The sequence below is a fragment of the Lissotriton helveticus genome, chromosome 1_2, assembly GCF_964261635.1.
Source record: "Lissotriton helveticus chromosome 1_2, aLisHel1.1, whole genome shotgun sequence".
Classification (NCBI taxonomy): domain Eukaryota; kingdom Metazoa; phylum Chordata; class Amphibia; order Caudata; family Salamandridae; genus Lissotriton; species Lissotriton helveticus.
In genome coordinates, this window is record NC_136058.1 from 3,055,480 (window position 1) to 3,074,832 (window position 19,353).

Genomic DNA, 19,353 nt, shown 5'->3' on the forward strand with positions numbered 1-19,353 from the left:
TCACACCCCCCCCACCGAACCACACACACTTTCACACTCCCATACAAATACTCAGTTAACTAATCAATAACTAATATAGACTTTCACATAGCTAGTAACCAACTGTAGAATCAGTTTACACAACAACTGACAAAGTGATACAGATATTCACACAGTTTAGTCACTATCCACTATATTTAGTGAGACATTATAAATTGGTCAAGTAAACAGTCAATTACACTGCTACTAAATCCTCCATCCAAATATTTATTTATATATATCCACTCATTCTTCAATGTAAATTGCTATATATATAATGCATATTTAAATAACGAAGCAAACCACATTCACTGGATGATGTCATCAGTGATGTCATCAGTGATGTCATTTGAGATGTCATCAGTGATGTCACTGACCATGTCATGAATGATCTAATATGTGACATCATCAGCAGTGGATTGCGGGTGCGCGAAATATAGTTAGTACAACTAACTATATAGGAGCAATTTCATTGGTTTTGTATATGTAAAATGTCCAGCTAACTATAACACCACTAAAACATATAGTTTTTTGAGTGAATTTCAAAGGTTTTTTAAAAACGAATTCCTAACTATATAACTCCTGAAACCTATCGTTTTTTCAGTGAATTTCAAAGGTTTTTAGGGCTCGGACTCCTTCCCAGTGAAACTGGGAGGAGTTTCGAGAACTAATGTTAAAGGAGAAAAAAAAGAAGAAGTATCTCTTAGGGCCTTGGAGAGAGAAATTCCACACATTCCTTAGCGTTTTCTGGCATCTGGTCAGTGATTCGTCTTCCCTGTGCTGTGTATGTAGTAGCCTTGAAGTGATAGGCTGTAAGTAATGTACGCGTGCCCGATGTGGCATTTTGTGTGCGAGAACGAGCATGGCAGAGTGATTAATCTTAATTACGAGCTGTCAGAGTGCCCGTGTAATGCAAGCCAGATGATGCGAACGCGTTCACAGCGGTGAGCGCGTTCAATGTTAAATGACGAGAGGCAGCAGGCGAGGCTCACAGAAGATGACTCATACATGCTCGTCCACACTGTAGTTCTTGTTTATTTCGTAGTCGTTTATGTTCTGCCTTAATGCATTGCCATTTAGACCGGCTTTAAAATTATATGAAAGGCCCTCCTCTCCGCCAGTAACAGCTTCCTGTTGTGTTTTCCCTAGTTTTCCGGTACGTTTGTGCTGATTTTATTTTAAAATACCTTTACATTTGTACTTTTGCCACTCACTTCTGTAACTTTGTTTGAAAAGTAAAGCGCTCTTAATAAAGGCCGTGTTCGCAACTCATAAATCACAACGAAAAGTTAAATAAAATACAGATAATGAAGTGCTTCGAAACCTACCAGGCGAGCCGTGCTAGCGCTGCCGGTTCTTGTCCGGGCCGGGCGCTGGGACGAGCCTGACAGCTGCCCGTTATTGCAACATGCCTGCAGTTGGCCACCTCAAGGCGCTGTCTGTGCGTCCTCGGCAGGCCATGCCTGCAAGGACGTGCCTTCGAGGCCTGAGGCCGCCCAGTGGCCCGTTTCCTGCAGCACTGCAATGCTAAAGTTGGAATGCGATTTACAATTCTTTATTCATTTATTTATTTATTTATATATTTAATGCCATTTTCTATAGCGCGAATATTACCCGAAGGTGTCAGAGCGCTTTACAAAAGAACCAGTTGCGCTACATAAGGATTTAGGATTCCATGAGTTACATCAAAGATACAAACAGGAAAAAAAATTGCAATTGTACAAGTTGTAAAGTCACACAGGGAAGAGATACAAATATAAAAAAATGCAAATGTACAAGTTGTAAAGTCACTCTATGTATCTCTATATACATATTGTTAAAGTCTCTTATGTAAATAAAGCTGTTTTCAGTCTCCTTGGCGAGAGTGCTCCAGAGCAACCGGTTCCGGACAGGGGTGAGGCAAGCTCCAGGGGGTGAGCCGCTGAGTGAGGCTGTGCCGGTGTGTTCAACAAAGAATGAGGGTGTGCACAGGATCAAACTGTTTATTGAAGAGAGCAGCCAGGATCGGAAGGGAGGTTTCCTGGCCACATACGGCCCGGTGATTCCCCAGCGACTGCTTTGAATTTTTGATTCTTGATGATTCAACACCTCAGCAGCCTGTGCATTCACCAGCAACAGGCCCCTCCAGGATTACAAACCTGCAGTTGGGACTGCCGCCTCCATTGTAGACAGGCAAAAACGCATGAAACACTGCTGTTGAGTGCTGAGTGCTGTGTGCGGTGTGCTGGTGAGTGCTGTGTGCTGGTGAGTGCTGGTGAGTGTGGTGTGCTGGTGAGTGCCGTGTGCTGTTGGGGGCAGAGTGCTGTTGGGGGCAGAGTGCTGTTGGGGGCAGAGTGCTGTGTGCTGTTGAGTGCAGAGTGCAGAATGCTGTTGAGCGCAGAGTGCTGTTGAGTGCAGAACGCTGTTGAGGGCAGAGTGCTGTTGAGTGCAGAGTGCAGAATGCTGTTGAGTGCAGAGTGCTGTTGAGTGCAGAGTGCTGTTGAGTGCAGAGTGCTGTTGAGTGCAGAGTGCAGAATGCTGTTGAGTGCAGAATGCTGTTGAGTGCAGAATGCTGGTGCTGTTGAGTGCAGAGTGCTGTTGAGTGCAGAGTGCTGTTGAGTGCAGAGTGCTGTTGAGTGCAGAGTGCTGTTGAGTGCAGAGTGCTGTTGAGTGCAGAGTGCAGAGTGCTGTTGAGTGCAGAGTGCTGTTGAGTGCAGAATGCTGTTGAGCGCAGAGTGCTGTTGAGTGCAGAATGCTGTTGAGGGCAGAGTGCTGTTGAGTGCAGAGTGCAGAATGCTGTTGAGTGCAGAGTGCTGTTGAGTGCAGAGTGCAGAATGCTGTTGAGTGCAGAATGCTGTTGAGTGCAGAATGCTGTTGAGTGCAGAATGCTGTTGAGTGCAGAATGCTGTTGAGTGCAGAATGCTGTTGAGTGCAGAATGCTGTTGAGTGCAGAATGCTGTTGAGTGCAGAATGCTGTTGAGTGCAGAGTGCTGTTGAGTGCAGAGTGCTGTTGAGTGCAGAGTGCTGTTGAGGGCAGAGTGCTGTTGAGGGCAGAGTGCTGTTGAGGGCAGAGTCCTGTTGAGGGCAGAGTCCTGTTGAGGGCAGAGTCCTGTTGAGGGCAGAGTCCTGTTGAGGGCAGAGTCCTGTTGAGGGCAGAGTGCTGTGTGCTGTTGAGGGCAGAGTGCTGTGTGCTGTTGAGGGCAGATTGCTGTTGAGGGCAGAGTGCTGTTGAGTGCTGTGTGCTGTTGAGTGCTGTGTGCTGTTGAGTGCTGTGTGCTGTTGAGTGCTGTGTGCTGTTGAGGGCAGAGTGCTGTTGAGGGCAGAGTGCTGTTGAGGGCAGAGTGCTGTGTGCTGTTGAGGGCAGAGTGCAGAATGCTGTTGAGGGCAGAGTGCTGTTGAGTGCAGAGTGCAGAATGCTGTTGAGGGCAGAGTGCTGTTGAGGGCAGAGTGCAAAATACTGTTGAGTGCAGAATGCTGTTGAGTGCAGAGTGCTGTTGAGTGCAGAGTGCTGTTGAGTGCAGAGTGCTGTTGAGTGCAGAGTGCTGTTGAGTGCAGAGTGCTGTTGAGGGCAGAGTGCTGTTGAGGGCAGAGTGCTGTTGAGGGCAGAGTGCTGTGTGCTGTTGAGGGCAGATTGCTGTTGAGGGCAGAGTGCTGTTGAGTGCCGTGTGCTGTTGGGGGCAGAGTGCTGTTGGGGGCAGAGTGCTGTTGGGGGCAGAGTGCTGTGTGCTGTTGAGTGCAGAGTGCAGAATGCTGTTGAGCGCAGAGTGCTGTTGAGTGCAGAACGCTGTTGAGGGCAGAGTGCTGTTGAGTGCAGAGTGCAGAATGCTGTTGAGTGCAGAGTGCTGTTGAGTGCAGAGTGCTGTTGAGTGCAGAGTGCAGAATGCTGTTGAGTGCAGAATGCTGTTGAGTGCAGAATGCTGGTGCTGTTGAGTGCAGAGTGCTGTTGAGTGCAGAGTGCTGTTGAGTGCAGAGTGCTGTTGAGTGCAGAGTGCTGTTGAGTGCAGAGTGCTGTTGAGTGCAGAGTGCAGAGTGCTGTTGAGTGCAGAGTGCTGTTGAGTGCAGAATGCTGTTGAGCGCAGAGTGCTGTTGAGTGCAGAATGCTGTTGAGGGCAGAGTGCTGTTGAGTGCAGAGTGCAGAATGCTGTTGAGTGCAGAGTGCTGTTGAGTGCAGAGTGCAGAATGCTGTTGAGTGCAGAATGCTGTTGAGTGCAGAATGCTGTTGAGTGCAGAATGCTGTTGAGTGCAGAATGCTGTTGAGTGCAGAATGCTGTTGAGTGCAGAATGCTGTTGAGTGCAGAATGCTGTTGAGTGCAGAATGCTGTTGAGTGCAGAATGCTGTTGAGTGCAGAGTGCTGTTGAGTGCAGAGTGCTGTTGAGTGCAGAGTGCTGTTGAGGGCAGAGTGCTGTTGAGGGCAGAGTGCTGTTGAGGGCAGAGTGCTGTTGAGGGCAGAGTCCTGTTGAGGGCAGAGTCCTGTTGAGGGCAGAGTCCTGTTGAGGGCAGAGTCCTGTTGAGGGCAGAGTGCTGTGTGCTGTTGAGGGCAGAGTGCTGTGTGCTGTTGAGGGCAGATTGCTGTTGAGGGCAGAGTGCTGTTGAGTGCTGTGTGCTGTTGAGTGCTGTGTGCTGTTGAGTGCTGTGTGCTGTTGAGTGCTGTGTGCTGTTGAGTGCTGTGTGCTGTTGAGGGCAGAGTGCTGTTGAGGGCAGAGTGCTGTGTGCTGTTGAGGGCAGATTGCTGTTGAGGGCAGAGTGCTGTTGAGTGCTGTGTGCTGTTGAGTGCTGTGTGCTGTTGAGTGCTGTGTGCTGTTGAGGAGAGAGTGCTGTTGAGGGCAGAGTGCTGTTGAGGGCAGAGTGCTGTTGAGGGCAGAGTGCTGTTGAGGGCAGAGTGTTGTGTGCTGTTGAGGGCAGTAGAGTAGTGAGTAGTGAGTAGAGTAGTGAGTAGTGAGTAGAGTAGGGAGTAGAGTAGTGAGTAGAGTAGTGAGTAGAGTAGTGAGTAGAGTAGTGAGTAGTGAGTAGAGTAGTGAGTAGAGTAGTGAGTAGTGAGTGCAGAGTAGTGAGTAGTGAGTAGAGTAGTGAGTAGAGTAGTGAGTAGAGTAGTGAGTAGTGAGTGCAGAGTAGTGAGTAGAGTAGTGAGTAGAGTAGTGAGTAGAGTAGTGAGTAGAGTAGTGAGTAGAGTAGTTAGTAGTGAGTGCAGAGTAGTGAGTGCAGAGTAGTGAGTAGAGTAGTGAGTAGTGAGTAGAGTAGTGAGTAGAGTAGTGAGTAGTGAGTAGAGTAGTGAGTAGAGTAGTGAGTAGTGAGTGCAGAGTAGTGAGTAGTGAATAGAGTAGTGAGTTGTGAGTGCAGAGTAGTGAGTAGTGAGTGCAGAGTAGTGAGTAGAGTAGTGAGTAGTGAGTAGAGTAGTGAGTAGAGTAGTGAGTGCAGAGTAGTGAGTAGAGTAGTGAGTTGTGAGTGCAGAGTAGTGAGTAGTGAGTGCAGAGTAGTGAGTAGAGTAGTGAGTAGTGAGTAGAGTAGTGAGTGCAAAGTAGTGAGTAGTGAGTAGAGTAGTGAGTAGAGTAGTGAGGTGAGTAGTGAGTGCAGAGTAGTGAGTAGTGAGTAGAGTAGTGAGTAGAGTAGTGAGTAGAGTAGTGAGGTGAGTAGAGTAGAGTAGTGAGTAGAGTAGTGAGGTGAGTAGAGTAGAGTAGTGAGTAAAGTAGTGAGTGCAGAGTAGTGAGTAGAGAGTAGTGAACAGTGAGTAGAGTAGTGAGTAGAAAGTAGTGAGTAGAGTAGTGAGTAGAGTAGTGAGTGGAGAGTAGAGAGTAGTGAGTAGTGTAGTGAGTAGTGAGCAGAGTAGTGAGTAGTGAGTGCAGAGTAGTGAGTAGTGAGTAGAGTAGTGAGTAGTGAGTAGAGTAGTCAGTAGAGTAGTGAGTAGTGAGTAGAGTAGTGAGTAGTGAGTAGAGGAGTGAGTAGAGTAGTGAGTAGAGTAGTGAGTAGTGAGTGCAGAGTAGTGAGTAGAGTAGTGAGTAGTGAGTAGAGTAGTGAGTAGAGTAGTGAGTAGTGAGTGCAGAGTAGTGAGTAGAGTAGTGAGTGCAGAGTAGTGAGTAGAGTAGTGAGTAGAGTAGTGAGTAGAGTAGTGAGTAGAGTAGGACATCACAGGCAGCAGCTGTGCAAGCTTCTTACACTCACAAGTAGACCACAGGCAGCTGAGGTGCAAGCTTCTCCCACTCACAAGAAGGACATCACAAGCAGCAGCGGTGCAAGCTTCTCCCACTCACACGAAGGACATCACAGGCAGCAGCTGTGCAATCTTCTTACACTCACAAGGAGACCACAGGCAGCTGAGGTGCAAGCTTCTCCCACTCACAAGAAGGACATCACAAGCAGCAGCGGTGCAAGCTTCTCACACTCACAAGAACGACATCACAGGCAGCAGCAGTGCAAGCTTCTTATACTCACAAGGAGACCACAGGCAGCAGAGGTGCAAGCTTCTCACACTCACAAGAAGGACATCACAGGCAGTAACGGTGCAATATTCTCACACTCACAAGGAGATCACTGGCAGTACACACCACATGAACACACTCCATAACACATAGCAACAATACATTGGCATTTACAATGCCATTAGCTCAAACTCAAATAAATCCGAGCCCGATTGCATTTCTAATGCTTGTTTTAAATGCTACTTCCTAACTATACAAGGCCTGAAACCTATGGTTTTTTCAGTGAATTTCAAAGGTTTTTTAAATGCTGATTCCTAACTATATAAGGCCTGAAACCTATGTTTTTTTTCTTCAGTGAATATATATATATATATATATATATATATATATACATATATATATCTGCATTTTAATCTGTATTGTTATTGCAAAGTATAAATCACTTATAATATCACTAAAGAATATTTTTATACCAAGCAAATTGGTCTGAGTTCAGTCTTTCAGTGTGTGCAATCATTTGCTGAGTGAGTGTGTACAACAAATGCTTAACACTACCCTCTGATAAAGCCTTACTGCTCGCCCACACTATCACAAATAGAGACTAAGGTGCTATCTGCTTTTACCTCTGGGGTTCCACTGGACTATGTCTACACTATACCTCACTTTGGTATAGTATTTTCAGAACCAGCTTCCTACAATCCTTGAATAGGACTTTTGGGATTTCGAAAAATAGGTGTTGGCGCATTGGACCTTTTGTTGATGCCTCTATATACCTACCAAGTCGAAGTCTTGAACCCTTCATACATAGGAAGCAGACCATAGTGAGCTGTATACATTCAGCCGTCTCTAGTCCAGTGTTGTATTCGTCACTGACTATTTTTAGAGTGCCATGTGATTAGGACCAGGCCATCAAGAAGAATTCTAAAAAGAATCATTCTGATATCATTCGGGCATCAGATAAAAATTATTCTGATATGATTGTTCCCCAGTGAGCCTCTTTTCCACATTTTTCTTCCAGCAGAATCGTTTCTGGGTTTCACTATAACAGATAAGATCCAACTGACGAAAAATGAAACCGCTTTAATTTTTGTAGGAGCACTGGAATGGAATTGCATCAGAAAACTAAACTACTTTAAACACCAATTGTCAGCCACCAGCAGGTGAAATTCCTACAATAAGACCACCGTCATCTCCCTGAAGAGGAGCAACGGCAACAGGGGCTTACATTTCACTGGGAAGTTGAGTATCTGTGCAATAAGAGAACTTCAAGTCAGACGTCTGGATGGGTGGGCAAGCGCTTTCCTTTTAATGGAGAGGACCTCGAGGTCCCAGGAGCATTACTACTAATCGATCCAAGGATATGATGGTGAAGGATGGAGAGGAGTATAGTAGCAACCTGCATACCTGCTGCCCACTGTGCAACACGTAGGTATACTTTGGCAAATTTTTGTAAGAGAAGTTGGAAAGAGAAACAAGGGGAAAAGACAAAGAGAACGTTGTATATTAATACAGAAGTAAAAATTCAATGGTTAAATAAATAACTCCTCAGGAAGTTATAAACAATGGGAAGCAGATGGTCGAAGCTACCAAAAACTAGGTGTTTCCAACATGTCCTCCGCAATCTGTGTGTATGATAACCAAGCAATGACCATTGCATACATTGAAAAGAAGAGGTCAAATACAGCAGAAGGAAAGCAACTAGCATCACGAGTCCAGGTGTGTCTGAGCCAGGACAATGCACAGGTTTAGGTGCACTGGAATTCCGATTGCACGGTCATCTAAGGGTCCTCTGGAGTTGGGAATTGCTGGAGGTGACTCAGCATCCAAGGTGCCATCCACATTCATTTATAACACGCGATAACCTTGCAGTGCATCGGTGGTGACATGACCTAGGAATTATCCATTCAACAAGGGGATCAGTTTAGGTGTCCTGGTATCCTGCAGTAGGCTCTGATCACTTGAGATTTAGAACTCCCTATGTCAGTGATTCTTAACCTTTAGACTTTTGTGGACGCCCAATAAATTCTGACTGGAATTCGGAACCCCAACTGAGTCATAATTGGAAGTCAGGGATCACAAACCTAAGCAGATTCCACAAATTGAACTTCAAAACAATACACAAAAATACAGAAACAAGTATAAGTTAAACAAATATTGAAATGTTTTATTTATTTCACAATCAAATATAAAAATATCAATCCAGCATATTACTCTGTTTTGCTCCTAATGTTTGCTCTCTTTGTTGGCACTTCATCTGAGGCCACCCATTGTCTGTGTTATTTTCGGTTTGTTGTACTTGCACTGCTCCAATGAACCAAGCTAATGATACCAACTTATCTTTTAGCCTCAAATTTAAAATGTTCAAATTTATAGAACGTTTTACATTTTTCAATGTTGCTTCTTTATTTAAATACACTTTATTAATCTTAGTATTATTGATTTTCTCAACAGCAGTGAGTCTCTGAACCACTGCCCTAAGCTTCTGCAACCATCAACCCACAGTATTGCAATTATAGAGCAAGAATGATCATTTGAAGGGAAGCCATTTAAAGGGGATTTTCTTCTCCTTATTGATGTACTGCGGCTTTTTTTTTATATCCCTCCTCCTCACTAAATCATTAAGGATACATCCTGGAAATTCAATGTGTTGGATCCGCTGAACTGCAGCAATTCCGGTTTACATGTGGCACTGAGTATAGACTTTTCTTCATTTGAAAAAAGTGTGTTCATACTAAGAACAAGCATTTACAATGCAATGGTTTTGCCTTTGACAATGTTAGAGCTATTGGCATTGTAAATGTTAAAATTTCCATCTATGTTTTTTTTGAGTAAACATTCCCAAGGTCATGAAATACAGGGAATCTCAATTACCCAGGAAAGCTGCACATAAAGGAGCAGGAAAACATCGCTTCAAAGCAACGCATTTCCAGCATTCACTTGTAAGAGGCTGGGGAGGGGGTGGGGCTGGAGGGGGATTTTCACTCCCTGTATTTTCTTGTCTGGTCAGCCGCTTATTTCACTCTGTGTGGCCCTGTGTTCCGAGATCGGCCCCCTCAGCACCCTCAACAGGGTGCTGAGGAAAAAATGTGAAAAAAGGAGTTAGGTCGAGTTTAGACCAATTATTACAAAAAACAGGTATGTGCAGTATAAAGTGCCCTGGCTTTGTAATGAGGGTCAAGAAGAGGGACCTGCCGGGCCTCAGGAGAGGGGCATGACAACGCCTCTGAGGAGGAACACTCCAGAGCCTTAGGGCTTCACCGTTCCCCGGATGAGGAACATACCCCAACCTCCGAACTCCTGCAGCCTTCCCCCGAGGAACACCATGTACCCCCACGCGGTGAAGAGACAGCGTCAGGAGAGAGAGGCGCAGCGGTGGGAGAAAAAAACAGAGAACCGGTGGAGCCACTTACCTTACCAATGAAGAGAGATCAAGAGCAAATGGAGGAACTCTCGGTAGCCGGACAGCTCACGGTACCGAGACTGGATTTAGTACTAGGGCAGCTCACAGTACCAGGGCAGGAAGCAGAACCAGGGCTGCTCACAGTACCAGGGCAGGACACAGTACCTGGGCAGGATGCAGTTACAGGGCAGCACGCAGTGGCTTTGCAGGATAGAGCACCGGAACAGTTCACAGTGCACGAACAGGACACAGTACCAGGGCAGTTCAGAGTACTGGGACAAGACACATCACTGAGGCAGAACACAGTACCAGTGCAGGATGCAGCACCAGGGAAAGAGATAGAACTGGGGCATCTCACATTACTGGGACAGGACGTAACCCAGAGACTGGGTACTGCACTGGGTGAGAACAGGGCACTGGAAGAGGGCAAAGCACTGGGACAGGTCACAGGTCTGGGCCAGGTTACAGCTGCTGTAGGTTACGAAACAGTACCAGGGAAGAGTACAGAAGGCCAGGACCTAGTAGTAGGGCATGAAAAAGGTCTGGGTCAAGACACAATACCACGGAAGAGCACAGTACTGGAAAAGGAGAGAGACCCACGAGAGGGCGCGTTGACGAGGCTTGATACAGTACCAGAGCAAGGGAGCACAGTAATGGGGGAGGGGGACACAGGCTCACGTGGTTCTCAGTTCCCTGGTGCAGGCTTTATTCAGGAAGCAGGAGGCTCTCAAGAAAGTACAACACCGTCCACTCTGGTTCCTCTGCAGATGTCAGAGTCCACACCATCACAGGATCTTATACCGGAGGAAGCCAGCAGGTTGTCAGTTCTAGAAGTCCCTCGGGGACCCACGTGCATCCGGGACCTGTTGCTGCTGGCTTCCCGTGATGCCGCATCAGAGGGGGATTGGCTGGGCGCAAGCAGCTCACAGACCGGCCAACCTGGAGAGCCAACATTAGGCAGCCCACAAGAGGACCCGTTGAGGCCTGAGGTGCCTCTTCCTCCAGGCGACGGAGCACCATGTGCTGAGACCCACCAACCAGACCTGGAAAGAGCCGGAGAACCGCTCGACACTCACGAGGCCTTCGCCCCCAGAGGTAACAAGGGACTGCCGGTCTGTGAGGGGGGAGGGAACGGCAGCACTCACCTCGACGGAGCCCTGCCGGTGGGTGCATCTGCTTCTCCTTGTCCGCGCTGGGGGGGGGAGGGCGGGACTTCGCTGCAGCTCTTCCTCACCCGGTCCCGCTTCTTGGGGCCGGATGCTCTCACGGGCGGCGGCGGGGCTCCTCTTCGACCATGGAGTCCTGCCGGTGGGCGCAGTTCCTTCTCCTTGTCCGCGCTGGGGGGGCGGGACCTACGCAACACAGGGCGGCCAGGGGCTGGAGGACTCCCGCTCCTCCCTCGAGACTGGCCAGAACTCCGGGGCTCCCCCTTCATTTGGGAGCCCAGGGAAGGACACGGCAGGCGGCTTCTTCTCCCTGCGCTGGAGCTCTTCTTCTCCGGCACTTCCGCTTGTCCCGCCCCCGGCCTGCCTGACTTCCGGGTCGCGGCCAATCGCAGCGCGGCCCTGGGGTCGGGAGGCCGGACAGCGGCGGTGTAAACACGGGGCAATGCCGGGTGGGCACCGGCTTCAATTAAAATATAAAGCGAGGTGGCACTCGCTCAAAGGCGGCAATGTCCCTGGCAGGGTGGGCACCTGCCAGGGGGCTCCAAAAAATCGGCAAGGGACGGTATTGAGGGCGGGTGCCGTCAATGCCGGAACAGATTCGGGGGCGTTCCAGAGACTGACGTCACCAAAAGGGAAAAATTCTCAGGAACGCCCCCGAATCTGGTCCGGGATTGACGGACAGAGCCGTCTCCCAATGGCTAGCCTCCATTTATGGACCTAGCCAATGGGAGGAGGGGGCGGATACCCGACCCCACATAGAGATATCATTAGATTTTGCTAGCGCATGCGTACTTCGTACGCATTGCGTAGGCAAAACCTAAATATATAGTCATTCTTCTTGAACAAGGAATAGACATGGTGGTTTCTGTCTAGGACAATTTCATCTTCAGAAGCTGCAATATACAGCAGAACAGGCTTTGTAGATGGGCCTCCAGATCCATGACGGGGACATCTTTATTGATGCCTCAAATCCAAAGGTTATTACATAAGGATAAGTTTATGTTGCCATCAAGCTCATTCAAAGCACATTACTGTTCGGTAACACACACATATACAGTTTGTCATGATCATTCAGTTTGAGGAAAAAAAATGTTCAGGGGGTCTATTCTAGTTTCTGCTTTGACGCGAGTGGCCTTGGTCATGTTATGCATGAAGGCTTTAGCAGATGGGGACTCCAGATTTACAAGAGAGCTGACTTGTTCATCTTATATTTTGTGGCTGTAAGGGTGCAAGTGCCTCCTTTCTGCCTGATTTGGTCTGAATGTATTTTATGGTTGTTTTCTTGCCAGGTTTTGGACAGCTGAAGAGGAGTCCAGAAGTGTCTGCTTGTTTGCTGGATAAATGTAGTCTTTGCATGTGTGCAAAGAAGGTCCAGTGGGAGAGGGGCAGCACTCAGGGTCACATATGCACTGTGTAGGAAGGGTGCTCTTTCTGACATGGAAATTCCCACTTTTGTCTGGTATTTGATGTGATTTTGACTGGAAGAGCACTGGGTCTCTGCTAACCAGGTCTTTGCTCTCAGGAGGTGAGAAACGAAGCCTGCTCAATCAGAGGGTGTTTACACCCCCTCCCTCAGGATGACCTGCAGATTAGCATTCCAAGGCAGGAGAGCTTCAAAGAGCCCACCACCTCTGGTATGCAAATAAGGCATTTCTCAAAGGAGAGGATACTGCTCCCCATTATCCAGAACCCTTTGGCACATGGACAGGTGGAAAAAGTAGCTAGTCAGACAGGTGTATACTCCCTCAGGCTAGTACCACCCCTTAGGTGGGCTACCTAAAGTAGAGACAATTTTTTTAAGTTAGCCATCTTTTTGATGGCAAACTTAGGAACTTTGCAACAGGGTTATGCCCACTTCCCAGAGGAAGTGGTCATATAGGGGGCGTAGTGATCCAAGGCGTAGGTAGCTCAATTGCTACAACCCTACACTCAACATTTAGGGGAGCCAGTAGCACCCAAAAATCAGATCCTGCTGACCTACGAAGAAGAGCTGCGAAAGCAAAGACTGAAGAAGGAACACCTGACCTAGCCCCAGCCCTGCCGGCATGTTTGCTGTACATATCGAATTGCGCCAAAGTTGTCTCGTCCTGCAAGCTGTTGTTCCTCCCAAAGCCTGGGAGGACTACCTGCCTTCAACAAAGACACAAAGACTCCAGACCCGCCAAAACCATATGCTGCCAAGGACCACGGCACCCGAGCCCCTCCTAGTCCAAGTCGAAGTGGGCAAACAGTGTCAGTGTGGTCCCAAAATCCTCAGGAGATAGAGTCCACTTTAGTTTTGCCTCTCGTGAACTCTGTTTGCAGGCCCCCTCAACCACAAGTGCTCCCGGACAAAGAAACCAGACACCTATAAGAACCTCTGAACTCAGCTGCCCCGGCCAGAGGGCCACCAGTGTCCACAAGTCCCCTAGCATCAGAAGACTTCAATCCTTTGGGGTTTGTTCTGCCAGACATGCATCCCAGTCCACACCGGCAGCCTCTTTTTGCACAGACTGATCCCCATTGAGCTCCTGACGCTGTATTGCACCACTGTATCTGACCGCCCTAGTGCCGCTGGAGGTGACCCGCTGGTGCTGCCTTGGACCTTGCCCCATACTCACCTTAAGTTCAGGAGATTGGTCTCATAAGTCGCTGTACTGTACCTGAATTCCATACTTGTTTTTCCTCAGATAGGATAACATTGTAACTTCTGAAAAATTTACTAGCGACTTTTTAAACACAAAAGTATTTCTCTTGCAAAATGTACTTATTGGATTGTATTGATTCTGGTGTCATAACATATATAACAATACGTGATTTTAATAAATTGGTGTTTAACTCCTTATTGAGTCATGTGCGTCATTTATTGACCTTGTGTGTATTTTGCAGATGTCTAACACCACTCTCTGATAAGCCTTAGGCTGCTCAACCACACTACCCTGTAGAAGAGCACCTCAGGATTGCTAGAGCAAGCCCCTGTCTACTAGTAAGAGAATAGCTGGATTCTTTAAACAATATACCTTTTTTGGTATATCATATAAAGAGACAGCTTTCTACACACCGTAGCACGTGTGGGACAAGGACAACTTTGATTTGTGATGTACGAGGGTCCCAAGGAATCTTGGAGGGACCTCTTCTACCAGGTCAGACCATCCACAGGCCAAGCTGAACCAACGCAGGTGGGGTTGAAAACAGAGGAACAGTCTCCCAAGTTTCAGTTGGACTGCCTGGCACTGCAAGGACCAAGGGACTCCACAACAGAACCTCGCTCGGTGGAGGAAAAGGGTGGAGCAACCACACTACTTATTGTGCTGGGCTCCGCAGGCTGAAAGATCAAAAGAACAGAGAAGCACATTCAGCTAAATGCCAGATTCCACTTGATGCCACAACTTCACCTGGGCATTAGGGGAAAAACTGGGTCGCCTCCGGACCGTTCTAATGTCACTTCCCGGCAGCCATTGTTTTGTGTCATAGTAAGCAACAAGTGATGTGGAACGTTTTTGTCGATGCCAAGATGGGTATGACCCCAAAAATCTGAGTTTGAGAATGGTAGCAATCTGGTCACAAATGCCTTATATTGCAAGTTATGTATGTCTTTCTCGACTAAGCATTTGTGTTGGACTGGTGATACTCAAGGAGAAAGTATGTCCATCAGACTTTTGAGAGCTGCATCTTCTCAGGGCTGCATCGTGTCCACACCCCTCCCAAACCTTTATTTGAACCCATGAGCCAAATGTAACAAACCTACGAAACACTACACATTCTAGAATATTTTGTTAACACGTATCATTAACTTACTATATATATTTTTCTTATTTTGTTCACTTCGTAAGAATTAGCTCAGAATCTTAACAGAAGGATTGGTCCCAATTCTACCCAATTTCTCTTGCCAAGAAAGCAACAAGAGTAAAATGGAGTCCCTCTCTGGCCTGGGCAATCCTTTTCTATAATCAGTTTGCTCAGCAAAGAAAAATAATTTCTTGCTGAAAAAGTTGATAATGTGGCATGGACACGATACATCGGATAGGATCTTTCAGTTTTTGCGGGTAACTTTAAAGGTGTGTTCATCCTTGAAGACAACTAGAATCAATATGAATTAAAATCTTTACTTCACCCAATCCTACGTACCAAGATGTAGTAAGCGCAGGGACACCACTGGCTTTCAGTGCAGTTTGCCTGGGGACCAACAAATTTACTTTTCTGTTTTTCCTGAGCATGTATATTCTCTTGCCAGGGATATGGATGAGATTAAACCTCCAGCATTGTCCATGTCTGAAATACGCCCTCTGTTCAAGGCCTCCTATTTGGCTCCTTGGTTTCACATTCCAGTGCTCAGATTGCTTGCTACCTGAAAAGGTAGCCCTGGCAAAAACAGTTCCATCAACCCTATTTTGACTTGCACTCCTAGGCCTGAAATCTTAACCCTACACCATCTCTTCCAAGATGCACCATGGGTGCTGTCCATGGAAGCCACAATACTCTGGTGTAATGAAGTTAAAATCAAATGGATAGGTAAATGACTTCCTTTCCGAGTTATTTCTCAGGCAGAAATTGAAATAAATCAGTATGCCCATACCGGAACAGCCTATTATTTCGCCTGAAGATAGCACTTCAATTTGCCACTCTACAGTTTAAAGTTCTTGCAGAGCACATCATTTAGCCCAATACATCAAGTTGTTAAATTATTTAATCTAAGTACATAACAAAAGCCGGCCGCCAGAGAGGAGTCCTTGTTCTTGACTGCAGACACTAATTTTGAGGCATCAATGATGTCTGAAAGCAAAACCAGAGTAAGGAGCCCTTGCACTTTCTTCTGGGCTGCGACAAACTAGATTTTTTTAAGGTGACCTAATAAAAACAGAAATAGTGGGGTAAAGTATCTCTTCCACCTCCCACCCTCTAAATCTGATTCCTGATGGAAGGTGTAAAAAGATAAAGATGTAGAAGGCAGCGGTTCAGTGCTCGAACACCTTGCGGCATCTGAAATAGCAAGGATTAAACTATTCCCACTAACCATTCTTCCATTACTTTGGAGCGTAAACTGCCCACAAACAGGAAAAAAAAATTCAGCAATTCAAATTGCACAAATGAACTTCAAAATGACTTCTTCAGAATAAACACTCAATAGAATAAAAGCCGGGAAGATGCTAAAAAATCTTGAAGATATATATAATTACTTTTTTTTTTAACTTACTTAAAGATTGCAGGGCCACAAACTTTTTCAATAAATAAGCAGAAAAAAAGGCTAAAGAGAACCAATCTGTGCACCTTGCCCTCACAGAAGTGTTGTAGGTTTCCTATTTATGGGGCATTGACCACATAGTGTAGTGCTTCACGTTAAAAAAAACTTTGTAAAAATGTTCAGCTAACTTCCACGTTGCACCAGAAAAGGAGTTTGAACACAGGAGTCTGAGAAAATTAGCATGCTAGAGAATCAATTTTTACTTTGCTCCCTTACTAGCCCCATATTATATCAGGTAGTATAGTCATGTGATCATGTAGTATAGTCATGTGACTCTTGAATTGTACACCTACTCATCTCTCTTCCTTTTTCCAAGAATTCTGCTAACACAGAACAAAAACTTTAATTTTATTTTAATTTTTATTACAAACTGCAAACAAGAGTTAATGTGCACTTAAATTTGGAAGGATACTATCACTATTAATACAAGAAAGTACCATACATATGACAGTGCATTATTAAACAGACATAACATGGAGGATCACCAAACTGCAAAATAACGAGTTGATTGCAGGCTATACATTTTTTTTTATCTCAGGTAAAAATTCCAGACATGTAAATCACAGCACCTTCTATTATCACATGATCTTTTAAACCTAAAGAAGGGAATAACATACCTTTTCTGGAGTTAATTTCACAAGATCCAAGTTTTCCATGCTGTGGCGCCGACTTAACCTGGACCTGGATCCTTCAGGGGGAAAAATACATGAAATATTTTATGTTGATCATCTCTAAAGTAGTTTTTGCAGACTAAAAATTAGGTCATCAACTTTACAATGTGCCAAAAGAGAAAGAATTGGAATGCAAGTGTACATTTTTTAAAAGCCAATGATTCTCACATTGTGTCAGAGAATTAAAGTTGCACATGTGTCACTGGGGAAAAGTGATACACTTAACTTTGTTATAACATATCTATGTTTTTGTTTAAACTAGGAATCAATATTTGAATGTGTCCTATTCTGTTGCTTCCACAAAGATCTACTTACTGTGGAAGAGTTTTTCTGAGCAAAGAGGAGGGAGAAACACAAGCAAATTACCTTATTTTGTTAACAGAGATGCTCTGCTGCATTGTCTTTCGCCTATCCTCTAAGTTTCCAAAACATTTGAAGTCACTCCCTCAACAAGTAAAGGTGGAGGTATATATTATCCAACAGTATCGACACATTAGCCAATTACTGAAAATGGTGATGGCAGTATCTGGACTAAGAAACAACCTACAACACAAGCAGCAAACCTTCTGTTCTAAAAGCCTGCTCTTTTATCGAGTCACAACTAAATTCTAATACAGATACATTCACAAATTCACCGAGCTGCCAGTTGTTCTATTGAAATGTCTAGAAAAATGCTGTACACTCTTTAATGAAAATTAGGTTGTGATGCAAATTCACTATGGAATGTGTGAATTGGATGGGTGATGGCAGGTGCTTTACTAGCCAAATTTCCAAATATGAGATGGTGTCAAACTACTGGCAGTGCAAGTGAGCATCTACCATCAACAGCATGTTAGTTCATGACTAGTGACGAGAAGTGAAAAGGGAGACATGGTACTAATCACTTTCCACCACAAACCCCAGAAGTTGTTATCCTACGATCATGTGAAAAAAGTCATCTTGCAGTTGAAAGCGCCATGCTTACCAGCGTGCCATCGTTAGACATTTTTAGCCGTTTCCTTTGAATTCACTGATTTAGTTAACTCAGATGCATAATGGGCCACACTAAGTCTTTTATTTTAGGTGTAAATACCCAGACTGTGTGTTCTTTTTATTTCTTGATGAGATCTTTTATCTAGTCTGTGTTTTTTGAGGTGGCTTTTAGATCAACTGAACAAGGTCACTAGAAGACACCAATCAAGCAAATGATACATACCTGGAAACCTAGTTCTCCTTCAGGAGAATTACCACTGAAATCAAGCAGAATTCCAGAGCACTGTTTACAAAATCTACTTACTACAATTTTATTGAAGATAACCCAAATGCTAACAAACTAATTTTTAACAGACTATCGCTAACGTTTCTGGTTATGGCTTAATTTTGGAACTCTTTTGCCAGTTTGATGAATCCCTTATAGCCTTAGACCTCAGTTACGGAAACCTTTGTGAAAAACAGCATGGATCTCAAACAACATCAAAGATCTTTCCTCGGTGCAAAAGGATTAGGTTACTTACCCTGCAAACATCTGTTTTTGGTATGTAGAGCTGTACATTCACATGCTTTTTATATTCCTACCATCTAGTGCTGGGCCCGGATGTTTACAAGTTGTTTTTCTACGAAGAAGTCTTTTCCAGTCACGAGGTAAGGTGACTCCTCCTTTTGGTGATAGTGCGCATGGGCATCTACTCCATTGTTATATTGTTTTCCCGTAAGAGGATGAGAATGAAGTATGTGAGTGTAGACAGAGATGCCCATGCATGTATTATGTAAATAAAAATAACTGCAACAACCATAGGTGTCCTGGGAGTAGAGAGGGCGCATTTGAATCTACAGCTCTACATGCCAAGCAATGATACTTATAGGGTAAGTAAAAAATCAGTTCGAGGTAACTGTGCAGTAGATACTCATGCTTTGCATAGACAGTATAGGAGTACTCTTCCCAAAGCGGTGGCTAACCAGTGAACGCTACAGTAAAGTGTTTTTAGCACTGCTTGCCATACATTAGCCTGTTGACGTGCTAATACATCCACAAAATAATGTTTGGTAAATGTGAGTGGTGTAAACCATGTATCTGCTATACAAATGTCAGCTATAGGAATGTTACCTAAAAAGGTCATAGATGCTCCTATTTTACGAGTAGAATGTGCTCTAGGGGGTATAGATAAAGTTCTTTTGGCTTTTGATACATTTAACAATCCATCTAGAAATACCAGATTTAATTATAGGTTTTCCTTTATGAAGGGGAGAATGAGCAACAAAAAGAGGTTTTGTGAAAATCTTTTGTTCTATCAATATTACATAATAATGCTCTTTCAACATCTAATGTATGTAGCACTCTCTCTGCTACTGAATCAGATTGAGGGAAGAAAACAGGCAACTCAACTGATTGGTTAATATGAAAAGCAGAGACTACTTTTGGAAGAATGGTTCTTCTAAGGTTAGTGCCTGAAGCCTGACACATCTTAGTGAAGGGATAACAATCCAGAAAGCAACCTTCCAAGAAAG

General features: G+C 45.2%; 1 protein-coding gene across 4 annotated transcripts in view; it reads right to left on the bottom strand.

Moving 5' to 3' along the window:
* GPSM2 (G protein signaling modulator 2) overlaps positions 1-19,353 on the bottom strand; it is a 409,855-nt gene that overhangs the window by 70,173 nt on the left and 320,329 nt on the right. For all 4 annotated transcript variants that reach the window (XM_078668278.1, XM_078668286.1, XM_078668295.1 and 1 more), the window contains one exon: positions 16,816-16,886. In XM_078668278.1, coding sequence (XP_078524404.1) covers positions 16,816-16,886 — 71 coding nt within the window. The remainder of the gene's footprint in view (positions 1-16,815; positions 16,887-19,353) is intronic.